Source organism: Cebidichthys violaceus, unplaced genomic scaffold (genome assembly GCF_023349555.1).
Source record: "Cebidichthys violaceus isolate CVI_PGR_0920_01 unplaced genomic scaffold, fCebVio1.0.p SCAF_26, whole genome shotgun sequence".
Classification (NCBI taxonomy): domain Eukaryota; kingdom Metazoa; phylum Chordata; class Actinopteri; order Perciformes; family Stichaeidae; genus Cebidichthys; species Cebidichthys violaceus.
The window spans coordinates 1,903,145-1,916,392 of record NW_027176439.1 but is presented as its reverse complement, the minus strand read 5'-3'; the positions used below and the strand labels follow the sequence as shown (position 1 = coordinate 1,916,392).

At 39.7% G+C, this 13,248-nt stretch overlaps 1 protein-coding gene across 3 annotated transcripts in view; it reads right to left on the bottom strand.

Moving 5' to 3' along the window:
- The window catches only part of slc4a4a (solute carrier family 4 member 4a), a 60,242-nt gene that overhangs the window by 12,361 nt on the left and 34,633 nt on the right, over positions 1-13,248 (bottom strand). For all 3 annotated transcript variants that reach the window (XM_068721065.1, XM_068721063.1, XM_068721064.1), the window contains exons 9-20: positions 10,183-10,340; positions 9,416-9,503; positions 8,371-8,525; positions 6,330-6,440; positions 5,194-5,368; positions 4,965-5,098; positions 4,328-4,602; positions 2,988-3,058; positions 1,833-2,018; positions 1,598-1,711; positions 1,083-1,244; positions 194-372 (exon numbers count right to left, since the gene is read on the bottom strand). In XM_068721065.1, the coding sequence (XP_068577166.1) occupies positions 194-372; positions 1,083-1,244; positions 1,598-1,711; positions 1,833-2,018; positions 2,988-3,058; positions 4,328-4,602; positions 4,965-5,098; positions 5,194-5,368; positions 6,330-6,440; positions 8,371-8,525; positions 9,416-9,503; positions 10,183-10,340 (1,808 nt within the window). The remainder of the gene's footprint in view (positions 1-193; positions 373-1,082; positions 1,245-1,597; positions 1,712-1,832; positions 2,019-2,987; positions 3,059-4,327; positions 4,603-4,964; positions 5,099-5,193; positions 5,369-6,329; positions 6,441-8,370; positions 8,526-9,415; positions 9,504-10,182; positions 10,341-13,248) is intronic.

The window sequence follows — 13,248 nt, the reverse complement described above, 5'->3', positions numbered from 1 at the left end:
TATTTTATTTGATCATTTTATCCAAAACTGGGGGAGACCCGTGATAAGCCTTCAGGGCTTTTGCCCTCCTTTGCATATTCTGTTAATGATATCGTTTTGTTGATATAGTTTTTCTTCAGTGCTGTTAGATAAACAATCAAATTAAGAAAAACAGTCAAAGTACGCACTCTGGAACACCTTAAACAAGTCTCACCTCACACCCAGGAACTTCGGCTGCTCTCCAGGAGCCGATGTTTCGGTTTCCATCTTCAGACTGTCGATGTGAGCGATGGAGATGACGGTGGCGGCCACGTACCACGGCAGACCCATGAAGGAGCAAATAATGAGCAGAACGGCCACCCAGAACAGATCCAGATGGTAACCTGCCCCTTTCTGGTACAGACAACAAACACAAGGTCAAAAGTCATGTATGTGTTCGCTCAGACATGGACAGTATGCAGAGCACGGCTGCAGACACAGGACAGCTAAAGCCCAGCAAACAGCTCTTCTATGGTCGGACCATATAACATGCGGATTAGGAGCACTTTGGATCTCTACTGAAGAGCCGCATCGCTGAAATCAAAGAAATCATCTTCAGCAGTGACTCTCTGAACATTTTTCAAGTGGTTGCTTTTGGAACCGAGCTGTGTTCAGTCACTGCCATGAAACATCTCTCACCCCCACGAGAAGAATGACAAAGATATTTAACTACAGTGTGAAGGTAGCCAGTGTCCTGTACAAACTGCAGTATGTTCTGGGAAACACATGAAAATCCCCACTTCACATAAATCACGTTAGACAAACAGAAAGAAAAAGATTCACTGCAAAGAAACTTGGTTTTGGTGTCGTTACTGAATTTCTTATTTACACACAAAATGCAAGTCTCTGCATTTTACATCACAGGAATTTATTGTGCAAGATTCCCTGCAGAATCATATGCTTCCACAAATGTTGTAGCTAATTGTTACACAATAATAAACATCCTGCCATCTGTGGTCGAAGAACTCTCCTCTGCCTCCCATACAGTGAATCAACCTTGTGCATTAAAAACAGTCACGACATTTAGCATTCCAAACATTTTGTCGATAAAGTTTTATCTTTACCTTCAGCATGTGCTCCTTCCTGTTGACGATCACAGCGGTAATCTGTTGGTCCATGAAGACCAGTATGGTGACCAGCAGGGCGGGGAGAGCCGACGCCAGGTAAACCCACCAGGGGTTTCCTCCGAACGGGGGCACAAACCAGCCCCGTTTAGGACTCGTTGGCTGTGGAGGAGGAAGATAAAATGCCATTTGTGCTCAACAGCTGGGACAGAAGTTGTTGCGTTCCTTTATTGTTAGAAATATAAATAACTTTACATCTCTGCTGATTATTTTCAAAACCCGTTATATTGAATTGCATTTATTTGGCAGATGTTGTTGTCCAAAGCAACTTCAAAATATTTCCCTACACAGAGAACTTTTGGAGTCAAGTGTCTTGCTCAAGGTTATTCCGACATGCAGACGGGAGGACAACAGTCTCCTGGAATCTTGTTATGTTTCATGAAGCAAAGCACCAAAACAAAATGCGCTTGGATTGTGCATTGACATGAGCACTTAGGAGGTGGTGAGGGACTCACCTTGAATTCACTTGGCACAATGAGTTTCGGAGTTTCGACTCCAACGAGCATATCGACTCCAACGAAGATGAAGATGGCCAGGATGATGGCAAAGTCACTGACGAGTTTCCTCACCTGCGTGGAAGTTAACACAAAGTTAAGACAAAGTTGTCCTCCGTAGCCTGCTGGACACATTAATTCATTTCACCCGACAGATGACCCGTTGGACTGACTAAGCTCAGTGTGGCCGACTCACCGTGGTGGGGAAGAACGGGCTGGTCTTGAACTTCTTCAGACACATGGAGCAGGTGTAAGTGCCGAAGAACAGGATGAAGGACATGAGGGTGATGTCTGGGACAAACCCGCAGGCCTTCCCCACCAGCTCTCCGTTGTACTTCAAGCACTCCGCCGTTGAGAGGGACGACCACGTGGCGTTCATCGGCTGCACAGAGGAAACGAAGAGTGTCGTGATTATAGAGAAATGCAAAAGGAGCGTCCCACCGCAGCTGTGACATAAACTGAGGCTGAGAAGGTCGGGCGGACAACTGTCGCAGACTGCACACTGTTTTGGAGTAAGCGGAGATAAAAGATAAGCCGACTTAGTGTCACAATAACCTCAAAGTGGAAACAACGTGCTAATCAGATGGTTTTATTTACGTTGTAACATCGTTCAACAAACACATTGTTCTTAAAGTTCCTCTTTATCTTGCCACCTGTGGTTGGTACGGGATTTGTGACCGCATTCTTCGACAATCTTTACGAGATTGTCGAAGAATTTCAGCAGCATTCAGACCAAAGTCCTTCACATTAAAACAATGCTTGAAGTAAATCGGTGAAATACAAAGAGTACACTTCAGTACATAAGAGCTATGGTTACGTATTGTACTTTAGTAAAGTAGAAGTACCTCAAAACTGTACTTTTTGTTTCCATTTTACGCTACAATAATGGTTAGTTTGCAGATTCATATTCTTAAAAGTAAATGTAACTCAACTAATAAATCATGATGTATCATTAGGGATATAGCTACCCAGCAGTTTATCAATTAGTTGAAACAAGTTCCATCTTTATCAGCTGCAACATTTAAGTGATGAATAGTTATGCATTACCAATTATAATCCGGTAATATAATGTATTTGATTCTAAAATGGGCAATTCTGTTGATGATGAGGACTTTTATTATAACAGAGTATTTTTACGATGTTACAATGCTACTTAAGTAAAAGAGTATTTTTTCCCCACCACTGATGACATATCACATAAACTATCAATAAGAATAATTTTGCATCCAGGACGAACACCAATTAAAAAAGTGTCAAAGAATATTGAAATAATGTAAATCTATCTTTTTTTCTCTCTCTCTCTCTCTCTCTCTCTCTCTCTCAGAGGACAGCCATAAAAACAAAGACTTACCAGATCAGTGTTGTTCATGTACCAGATCGAAGTACCTTCTAGCGAATCGTCAGAGAGGTCTGTACTGTTCTCTGCAAAAACAAAACAAAAACTCATTTTTAACACTGCACTTTTCATCCTCAATAAAATAACATTTGTCTAAAACCACGCCATAATAATGTGTATAATGCTCTGTATACACATGAAAAACAACCCTGTTGAATGGATGGCAATTTTCATGACTTGGCAGAACTTTCATGAATCTAAGTTGTATTGTACATGTTGTTTAGCTCAGCTGCATTCAGGCCCAGTCGTGCTGCTTTCACTTGAATGATGATGTGGTAAATGTAGCATGCATGTTACTATCCCAACATAAGTGTTGCTTATGCTCACACTTAACATGTTAGCTGATCTCAGTAAATCAATGCATGTAGAAAATGTCACACAACAGTCCAACTGTCAAGACATGTCTGCCCTCACTCCCTCTCCCTCGTTTCCTGACATTTCTCTGCTGCTTCTGCATAAAATGCCCCCCAAAGAGAATTTACAGTAAAAGATATTTCCTTCTTGAGCTAAATGACCAACCGCCATGACATTAATTGCATCCCCCAGCAACGCTAGAGTACACTGCGTTGTTTGGGTGCAAAAGCTCTGACGGACATCGACGGAGAGCGAGCTATACGCCCCCATATTTCAAGAGCTTGCACTAGATGCTGCACTTCCTTGGACTCTCAGCAATACACCCACCAAGATGAACTGTTATCAAGACAATTGAAAGACAGACAGACGGACGGAGACTCCTTCTATTTTTACTTAGATGTGTCAGCTGCTCACTCGTCCAAAGTAAGCATCTGTTGTTCGCCCCTCCAGGGTTTGCACTGTGCTCCACTGTATGTGGAGCAGCATGGGGAATAGCATATTTCTGTGAGTGTGTCATAGAGATATTTTTAAAAGCAGCAGGGGATTACCAGTAAGTCAGGGCTTCCCCCCCCCTTCATCTCCCATCCTCCACCAGAAAATAAAACAAAGATGCATGCTGTGTCGCTTTAGAGTCTCATCAGCAGCACTTCACTTCAATTTTTTATGGTCACAACAGCAAGCTTGGTTCTTTTTTATTCTCTGTCATCATAGAAATATCTGTCCATTCATGCCAAAACGAGACAAAGCAGCCAATAAAGCTGTAATTACTCCGCACAACCAAACGATCCATGGAAAACTGCAAACTTAACAATCCTCCCTTTAACCCTTCTCCTCATTGTTTCCCTCTAGCTGATATCCTGTATCCTAAAACAGCCAATTGTTTTCAGCAAAATACATGTCTAATCAGCACCTTAATGCCTCAAAGATAAAAGTCATCTCACCTAGAACAGCAGGGGCCATACAGAGGCAGTCATATTGCGTGACATACTCTATTCTAAAGTCTGCGTTGATGGGATAGTGGTGAGCTAATTTGAGCATCTTCTTGAAGGCATCGTAGATGAAGATGAAGCTGATGAGACAGGAGAAGCCCTCCTCAGTGAACCGGGTGAAGTACTGAACCAAGAAGCTGGCGTCAGTGGCCACGAGCATCAGGCAGAAGAACGCCGACCACAGGCCGATCCACAGGCGGAACTCCAGGTAGTCAAATTCGTTATCTCTGTGAGGAGAGAAACACAACGCATGTTAAAAGAGAGTCAGAAAACAAAAAGAAAAAAGAGAACAAAGTTGTTATATTTCAAGGAAAAAGTTTTAACGTTATGAGAATTAGGCTGTATTTGTTTGAGAAAAAAGTTTTTAAGAATAAAAGGACAATATTTCATAAATAACTTAATACTATCAGATCCCTTATCTGACACATGGAAGCTGACAGACTGGAGCTGGAGAATTGAAATCATTACTATTTTGATTTTAACTTTAAAACCTAAAAAAAAAAAAAAACATGTTGACTTTATTCTCAACTTTTCAGTTTATTTTTCCGAGCAGTGGACCTTGAATGAGTTAAGAAAATGGAAACGGGACCTGCTGAAATTGAAGAGCAGCCGTTCAAACACCAGAACAGGACCGGTGCTGCTGAGGATGATGAGAGGCTGGCCGCCCAGCAGACAGAAAACCCCACCTGTGATCGCTGTGCCCAGAAAACTCTCCAACACCCCCTGCACATACGGACGGGAACAATTTAGGGGATAACTCAGAACATAAGTGGTAAACGCTTCACAAACTGCTAAAAAGGTTCAAATGTCAGTCCGACCTGCATGTTTTCTGTAGCATCCCCCAGCAGACCACCGAAGGTGATGGCGTTTGTCACAGTTCCCAGGTAAATAAACAAAATGGCTGACAAGGCCTGAATGTGAAATGCATCGGTGAAGTCACTGATAAAGAAAGGCGCTTTTCTTTTGATGTCAAGTAGGAGACCCCCACAAAACCTGAAAACAGAGAAAAGGTGTTGTTCTCCACAATATGGAATACTAAGCAGCACGGATAGATTACTAAACAGGCCTACCGGGCACAGGCCCAGGGTGCTCCAAGTGGCCTTCACCTACTAAATGTCTCTCAAAGAGACATATATTAACCAAGAAAGCACACACAAAGAAACACAATGACTACAAAGAGACACAGAGGACTACAAAGAGATGCAAAACAGCTGCAAAGAGACAAAAAACAACTAAAAAGAGACAAGGAACAACTACAAAGAGATGTGAAGTGACTACAAAAGAGACAAGAAGCAACTACAAAGAGACAAAAAGCAACTAAAAAGAGACTCAGGATGACTCCAAAGAGACACAAAACAACCACAAAGAGACATAGAACAACTACAAAGAGACAAAAAGCAACTACAAAGAGAGACACAAAATGACAAAAAAAAAAAAGAGTTTGTCTCATAATCCATCTAAGCTAAACTAAGCCCAACAAAACAACATTTTGGATGAATTTAAAGTATTAGTATGCAGACCCAGAGAACTACACTGTAAAACTTCTTTCATTTTACAAAGCATGGTTTATGAAACACTGAGTCATTAGCACAGTGAGGCCAAATGTTCCAAGATATGAGGAACAAGACAACATTCTGTGTAATCAAACACAAATCATTTTACATTTTTCTCTGGATTTATTAAGAGTCATGTTGCACTTTGGTTCATTGTACAATGCTTTATAATTTGTTTAACTCATTTATACCTAAATATTTGCACTACCAGTTGTGCTTGAAAGATGCACTGTTTGCCTAAATTTTACAATGGCCTTTTACTATTCGATTTTTAGTGTTTGAAAGGTCGTGAAATGCTCTCTGTCCAGTTTTAAGCCTGGTATGCAAATTATTATAGCTATATAATTCTCAAATAAACTATAAAGCATTTCAATATATATATATTTTTCATAATTTCATACCTTCCGGTCTTCTTTAGCTCGTCCCCAGTAGCATGTCCCCCTCCTCCATGACCTCCATCATGAGGCATATCTCCGTTCATCTGAGAGTCCCCTCCTGCATACATGTTTTTCCTAAAATACACAAAAATACACACAGTTTTGTTCAGTCTGGCAGAAAATGTACCTTAGCATTTAAGTTACTAAAAAAGGCAAAGTGTGTAGAATTTATGGGAATCAATTAGCAGAAATAGAATATGACGGCGTGGGTCCTCTTTCTACAGTAGCCCAGAATGGACAAACCAAGCTCTGGCTCTAGATAGGGCTATTAGCGTGTTTGTGTTTCCGTGTCGTCTGCAGTAGTTTTCCTACGCGTTTGGCACTCAGAAGAAGTTTCAGTTGGTTGCAATCTGAAAACTTGCCGCTAGATGTCTCCAAATACTACAAACTGCACCTGTAAGTGTCAGCATGTTGTCTTGGCCTCTTTTCCTGAGTTGGCGATCAGACGATGTTGATGTGTGCTACGTTTTTAAATAGCCTGATCGATCAGTGCTCGCATACATCAAATAGCTAAAACGTCCCTGCTTTACCGAGTAAAACTGCAGCTTTGAATAAAACCCACAGCTGCTCTTTCATAATTGAACACTGTGCTGTACATGTGGATGCACTCCAGTGATTTTGCAGTGATTGCTCTTCTATAACATAATGTAGTTACTGCACACACAGCATTCAGAACAGATCTTGCATGTTTAATGCAAGATCTTGTACTCGCTAAGTTTTCACTGCCACATTGTTGTTAAATGTACCCTTGCATTGATCATTTCTATCCGTTGGGCGCATGTGTAGGTGTGTGTGTGTGTGTGTGTGTGTGTGTGTGTGTGTGTGTGTGTGTGTGTGTGGTTTAATAAATGACCAGCAGACTAATACGCAGCCTGAGGACCTTGTAGAACAATTGTGATTTCAGATAAGATAACAAGGGAAATATCTCATGGGGTTACTGCTGGGTTACTTTTTATAATCCTATTTAATAATCTCCAGAAAGTGAAACGATTTTTTATTTTTCTTCCCAGGCAGAGAATCAACATGAGGACACTGCTGAGGAGGGGACACAGCGTGGAGACACATTTTAGGTGCCGAATGTGTCATTTTGTTAAGACGAGATGATGAAGAGACGGCCCCGACCTTACTAAACACTAACTGTGACGATATCAACATGCAATATTGTTGATGAAAAAAGAAAAGACTGAAATGTAGTTGTTTTTTTTAAATGCAGAAGTTTCATTTCCTGTGCAGTGCACATGGGACAATATGAACATTTCATGTCATGATTATCCTGGCCAAAATAATAGCAATTCCCAAAATTATTCTGCAAATCATCAAAACATGCTTAAAACTCTTAAAATGGACCTAAAAGCATCACAGATAGGCGATAGGATTTTTTAGTGAACATCCTTTTTAGTGAAAAACATATGAAACGATCTTAATTCACATTTATTCCTATAATGGAGACTCACCATGATCAATTTATTGTGAGTGTTTTCATTGTAATTCCCGATATAATCCTATATCATCCCATCACTAATCAGGACTACAGCGATGAGCAGTCAGGGGGACTTACTTTAGTTAAAGTTAACAGCAGAGCTTGGGAGAAAGAAATGAGGTGATTTTCTGGCTCGACTATATTGACTGAAATGTTCAAGCTGATGATCAAAACAGTTTTCATTGAAAGTGTGTAAAATCTAGATACGACTAAAATGTTCAGAATTTTAGTCAACTAAAACAAAAAAAAAGACACTGACTAAAAATGATAAAAAGAACATTTGACACAGTACTAAGTCTAAATAAACTAGAACTACCCCCTCACACTCGTATGCCTCCGCCTCGCTGCGCTGCGCTGAGGCATAAATATGGCTGAAAAAATTCACTATCCACGAATGCAAAGATGCTCCAATGTCTGTTCTGTTGTAATTCGGCAGCTTGCTCTTTGATATAACTCTTGTACAGAGTAAAAGAAGCATCAGTGAGTCGGACTCCGACTGCTTCCTATTTATTCATGCTTACAGACCTTTTGTCAGAGGAGGGGAGGGATTTCGGGGGCTCTATCCTGATGGCCGGGTCCCACTCTCCCGGAGGAAGCACGATCACCTCATCGAGGAACTCGTCGATACCGGCCAGCAGGTCTTGTCTGTCCTTGGCCTTGTACGCAATGTCATGAAAGACCTGAACACAGACAGAGAGGGACGAGGCATTCGGGTGTGAAAGAGACCTGTGAAAGCACGCAGCGAACTGTTGCATCAGATCTGAGGATTAATGAATGGGGAAGGAGAGACAGCATCAAAACAATACAACACTATTTTGGTATGAATGCAGCAATGAAGCAATTAACATCTGATCGGGACAGAGATGCATTTCATTAATGAAATGTGAAGAATTCTAACTTTGGATTTGGTTAAATGATTTTCTACTGCTCACATCCAACTTTTAATTCAACATTTGCATACTTTAGGTTTGTGTTTGAATAGATCTGGTTAAATACAACAACAAAAAACACACAAAAACACGTATACCTGTTGGCAAATACAAACTAAAAATGTTGATACAATAAATCCTGAAAATTACTGTAATTTTTACATTTCTTCCCCTCAGGACAACTTGAAGAATATTCCTGGTTGACATATCTTTGCATGGTTAATTAAATGACTTTTCAGTATCTTGTTCAGAGATATTTATATGTGAACAAAGTTATGAAATACAACAAATCCAAGTAGGAAGAGAACGCTGGTTAAACGAGTAGCAGGCAGCTCAAGCTTTAACATACCTTTAAGAACCTGATTGTCAGCCTACATGGGGTGGACAAAATTACATGAACAGCTGACAATACCATAAAGTATGGTTTGAATAACTGCCATAGAGTTGAAACACAGTGTCAGCAAAAATCTAACATCAATGGTTCACAAACATATTATTTATAGTGCGAGGAGTATGCTGGATTCCTCTTATATTGTCTCCTCTCTGTAAACATTGAGGACTAGATGTTGCATTACAAGAAATATCTTTCACTGTCGGCATTAAAATATAACCGTGATGATGTGTGTTGATGGCAGTCTGACCTCATCCGACATCAGCGTGGCGATCGCTCTGCCGATCTCATGGTACGACTTGGCTTTGCCTTTGGGTCCGAGCAATATGAATAAAAATCTGCAAAAGGAACAAAATCATTTGTGTCAATAATGCCGTTTATCTTTTCACTTCTCTGTAACGGATACACTTTTTAAATAAAGAAGAGTTTAATTCTACGTTAAAATCAGATAACAGGTGTTCGGGTGTCGGTTTAATGTGCGATTGGATTGAAGACTGACAGCATCTTTACTTTATCTATACAACAGCGCAAACTGTTTGCATGTTTTATTCACAACTTTCTAAGCTGTGGACACATTCACAGTAGTTTTCTCAAACAGCCAGAGAGCAAACAGTAGGACACAAGAAAATAAACGCCTTTACAAACAAAAGCAATGAATGTTACAAGTTTTGGAACGTTTAAGTCTTTAAATTACAATGGTGTTTAGGATTTCTATATAATTTAAGGTGAACAAAGGGACATAGTACATATTATGTACACCTTACAATATCATGCAATGCACTTTTTAGTTGATCAGCGATTTTATTGTATATTTTCTGACTTTTTTTTAAATTATATTAAGTGATTTCCCCAGATTTCTGTCAGTGTTATTAAACCTTAACATATGTGTGTAAGGCAGCCTGAGTTGCTTGACAACTACAACTGTCTCCACGGAAGTTCTGGACCAATGCGATCCTCTACATTAAACTTAAGCTCCTATTTATGAAATCGTGGAGTTCAGACATGAATCTGGGCTACCTTGTGGGAACAGGAACCTCTGTTAGGGCTCCCAGCATCACAGCTTGCTGCAGACGGACAAACGCCACGAACGGCGCGTCCAGGAAGTCCACCTCCCCCACCAGCACGTTGGAGGCCTCGGCGTCTCTCGGCAACTTCTTCATGAACTTGTTCCTCAGCTGAAAAGTACAAAAGGGGAGAACAGGAGGAGACATTGAATGTTATGTTCACACCAGCAAGCTACCCAACACAATTAGACAACCTATATCAAACCGGACAATCCCATTCAGCTTAAATACCAAACCGGGAGGCTCCCGTGGTATCTAAATAAGGAACAAGCGGTAAAATGAGGTTTGTATTTCTTTCCGTCATGGCGACGGTGAGGTGTGTGAAGATGGAGGTCAGACACCTGCTGAGCTCCACAGGTTCAACATTATTGCTTTAAGAGGACATTAAACTCAATTCTGTCTTTAAAGAGCCGTTTTCCAGTTGCAACAAAAGCAACATACCAGTGTTTTTACATGTCTTTCCTTCTGATCTTCGAATTAACGTTTCAGGTGACCATTTTACAAAAGGAGAGGTTAGTTCTTTTGTCCTTTTCAGATTTCTGAGTGTTTCTGTTCTTGGTGTAAATACATTAAAAAAGAATTTATCATAAAATAAATCTTAAATGAAGCTTATGAGACATCCTGAAGATTTCTCTGTGTACAGAAGAGTTTCTAAATGTTTTGTTGGATATGACTGGATATCGGAAGATCCAATTGATTAAAGCTAGGCTTGGTAATCTTGAGAATATTCGCTGGATTTAAAAAAATAATTGAACAGAAAAACCCAGCCCAGTGTTGTCAACTCTTTTCCAATGAAAGTAGCGAGCAGCACGAGATCCAAAAGTCGCTAAATCTCGCAAGAAAGTCAACACTGACACACAAACAAGTTTGACAAACAAGTTGACGTCATGTTTCAGGATTTGAGCTTCACATTTGTCTGTCACATTTTGCAATAAAAATCCCTTGAGATGCCAATTCATGTCCGTCCATACTTCTATGTTTTTAACCCAGGAGCGGTTATTGCACATGTTCATTCACATATCATTTTAATGCCGCAATCATATCTGCTTAATAAGATGTTCCATATGATAAAAAAAAAAAATAGTGGCATGTTTATGAGCAGATTGAGATCATTAATAGATAAAACTTCAAAGACAAAGAACCATAAACATCTAGATAAGTTTGTCATGGAAAACTACTGTGTTATATATTAACTTCAAAACAGCAAAGAGCCGGCAGGAACCATCTCCTCAGACACGGCCAGTGATAAATCATAGCAGCTCTGTGGCCTGGATGGTCACACAGAAGTAGGCTTTACGTCAGAGTCCGTATCAACAACTTTGTCTTTTCTTCATATACAACTAATTAGAGCTGAAGTGTCTGCAAACAGTCTGTTTGAATTGGTGTTTTTTGATTCAAGTTCTTATTATACTCTATATTAATCAACTGATTGTTGCCCCAAAATCATCATAACCTTCTCAAAAAGGTGAAATGTGTTTCTGCACACAATACAATGACAAACATGAATGCCTTAATGGTAAATATGATGCAATGGTGCAATAAAGACAACTAGTCGGACCAACAACTGTTTCCAGAAAATCCAGAAATCCTTAAGATTTTGTCAAAAACGTCATCCAGCTGAAGCGAAGACGTCTAAAGAGCCAAAAAGAAGACATTTATCTTGTTATCCCAACAGGCTCCACTGGCTTATTCAGCTAAATATTATTGGCTGTGTTATTTTGCAGTCTACTGTGGTCAGTTATCACATTAACAACCTGTTAGATTCTTCATTTTTGTTCAATATTTATGTCTTATTTTTGCATTCTACTTAAATAATAAAAAAAAATGTAGCCCAATCTGAAGACAGATGTTAAAATGTCTGATATATAACTCTGCTCCATTCACTCACCACTGGTACACTATCAAATAATTCTACGACAATGTGAACAAAAAATGTATTTGCATTGTAAGATAAATTCAAAAAAATGTACAATCCAGGTTTTAATCCTTATTTTTCTAACAATATTGAGGACAATCATAACTAACAAGTCAAGAAGAATCAATAATGATCATTACCTCAACTCTACTTCATTAAGATAACTGCTTTCATATCCTCTGATTTCTGATGCTACCTCAAAGATCAGTAGCAAGAAAACAATGGTGGTAAAGAAAGATGGACCGCAATTAATCAATCAGCTGTCCAGAGAACGTTCGGATGAGTTTCTAGATTCCAAACCAGCTGATGTTAAATGTGGCTTTAATTCAAATCTGCTGTGCCAAAATTTAAATTGGATTAGAGCCCAATCAACTCTGACATTTCCTCCAATTAATTAGGCTGCCAGTAAACAACACAAACTGTATAGTTTGAAAAATACGAGTCTGAGAGCAGTTTCATCATTCTGAAATAAATTCTGTGTCTAAAATAAGATGATGTATGAATTAAGCTGTTAACAAAGACACCTAATTTGACCATATTCTTAATCCTCTTTAATGTCAACCAACAATAAAGAAAGAAAATAAAGTAGAACTAGAGTATAACTAGAGCTAAAAGAACATAGTGGCCGTCTATCGCTCGTCATCATGCCCGTCAAACCCAGATCATGCTGCCAATAACCTCCGAGGACTGAAATCCCATAAACCTGTGACCTTCCTCTGGCGAGATCCAAACAGATCCAATAAGAGGCTGTTGAGCCTCGTTGGCAAGAGGTTCGTCTGTAAATGATTGAGAAGTTAAACCTGCGTAACTGCACACCCTGACCCGGGTCCAATCACCGCTTAATCCACCCCACCTCCATAAACTACGTCTACTGGCATGAGGCACAAACTCCATTATCCAAGACTTGAAATCTACTCGTAATAGCTTGCAAAATACTGAATAACATTTCCTTATTTTAAATTTTTGGTAAAATTGCGGGTTTGCTCAATGCTGCCTCCTTCTAAAAAAGGGTCACTCCATAAAACACACTTTCTTACTTAGCTCTAGTGGTATGTCGTCATGCCATTTTATTTATCAAAGTTTGAGCATTTGTCTGACATTTTT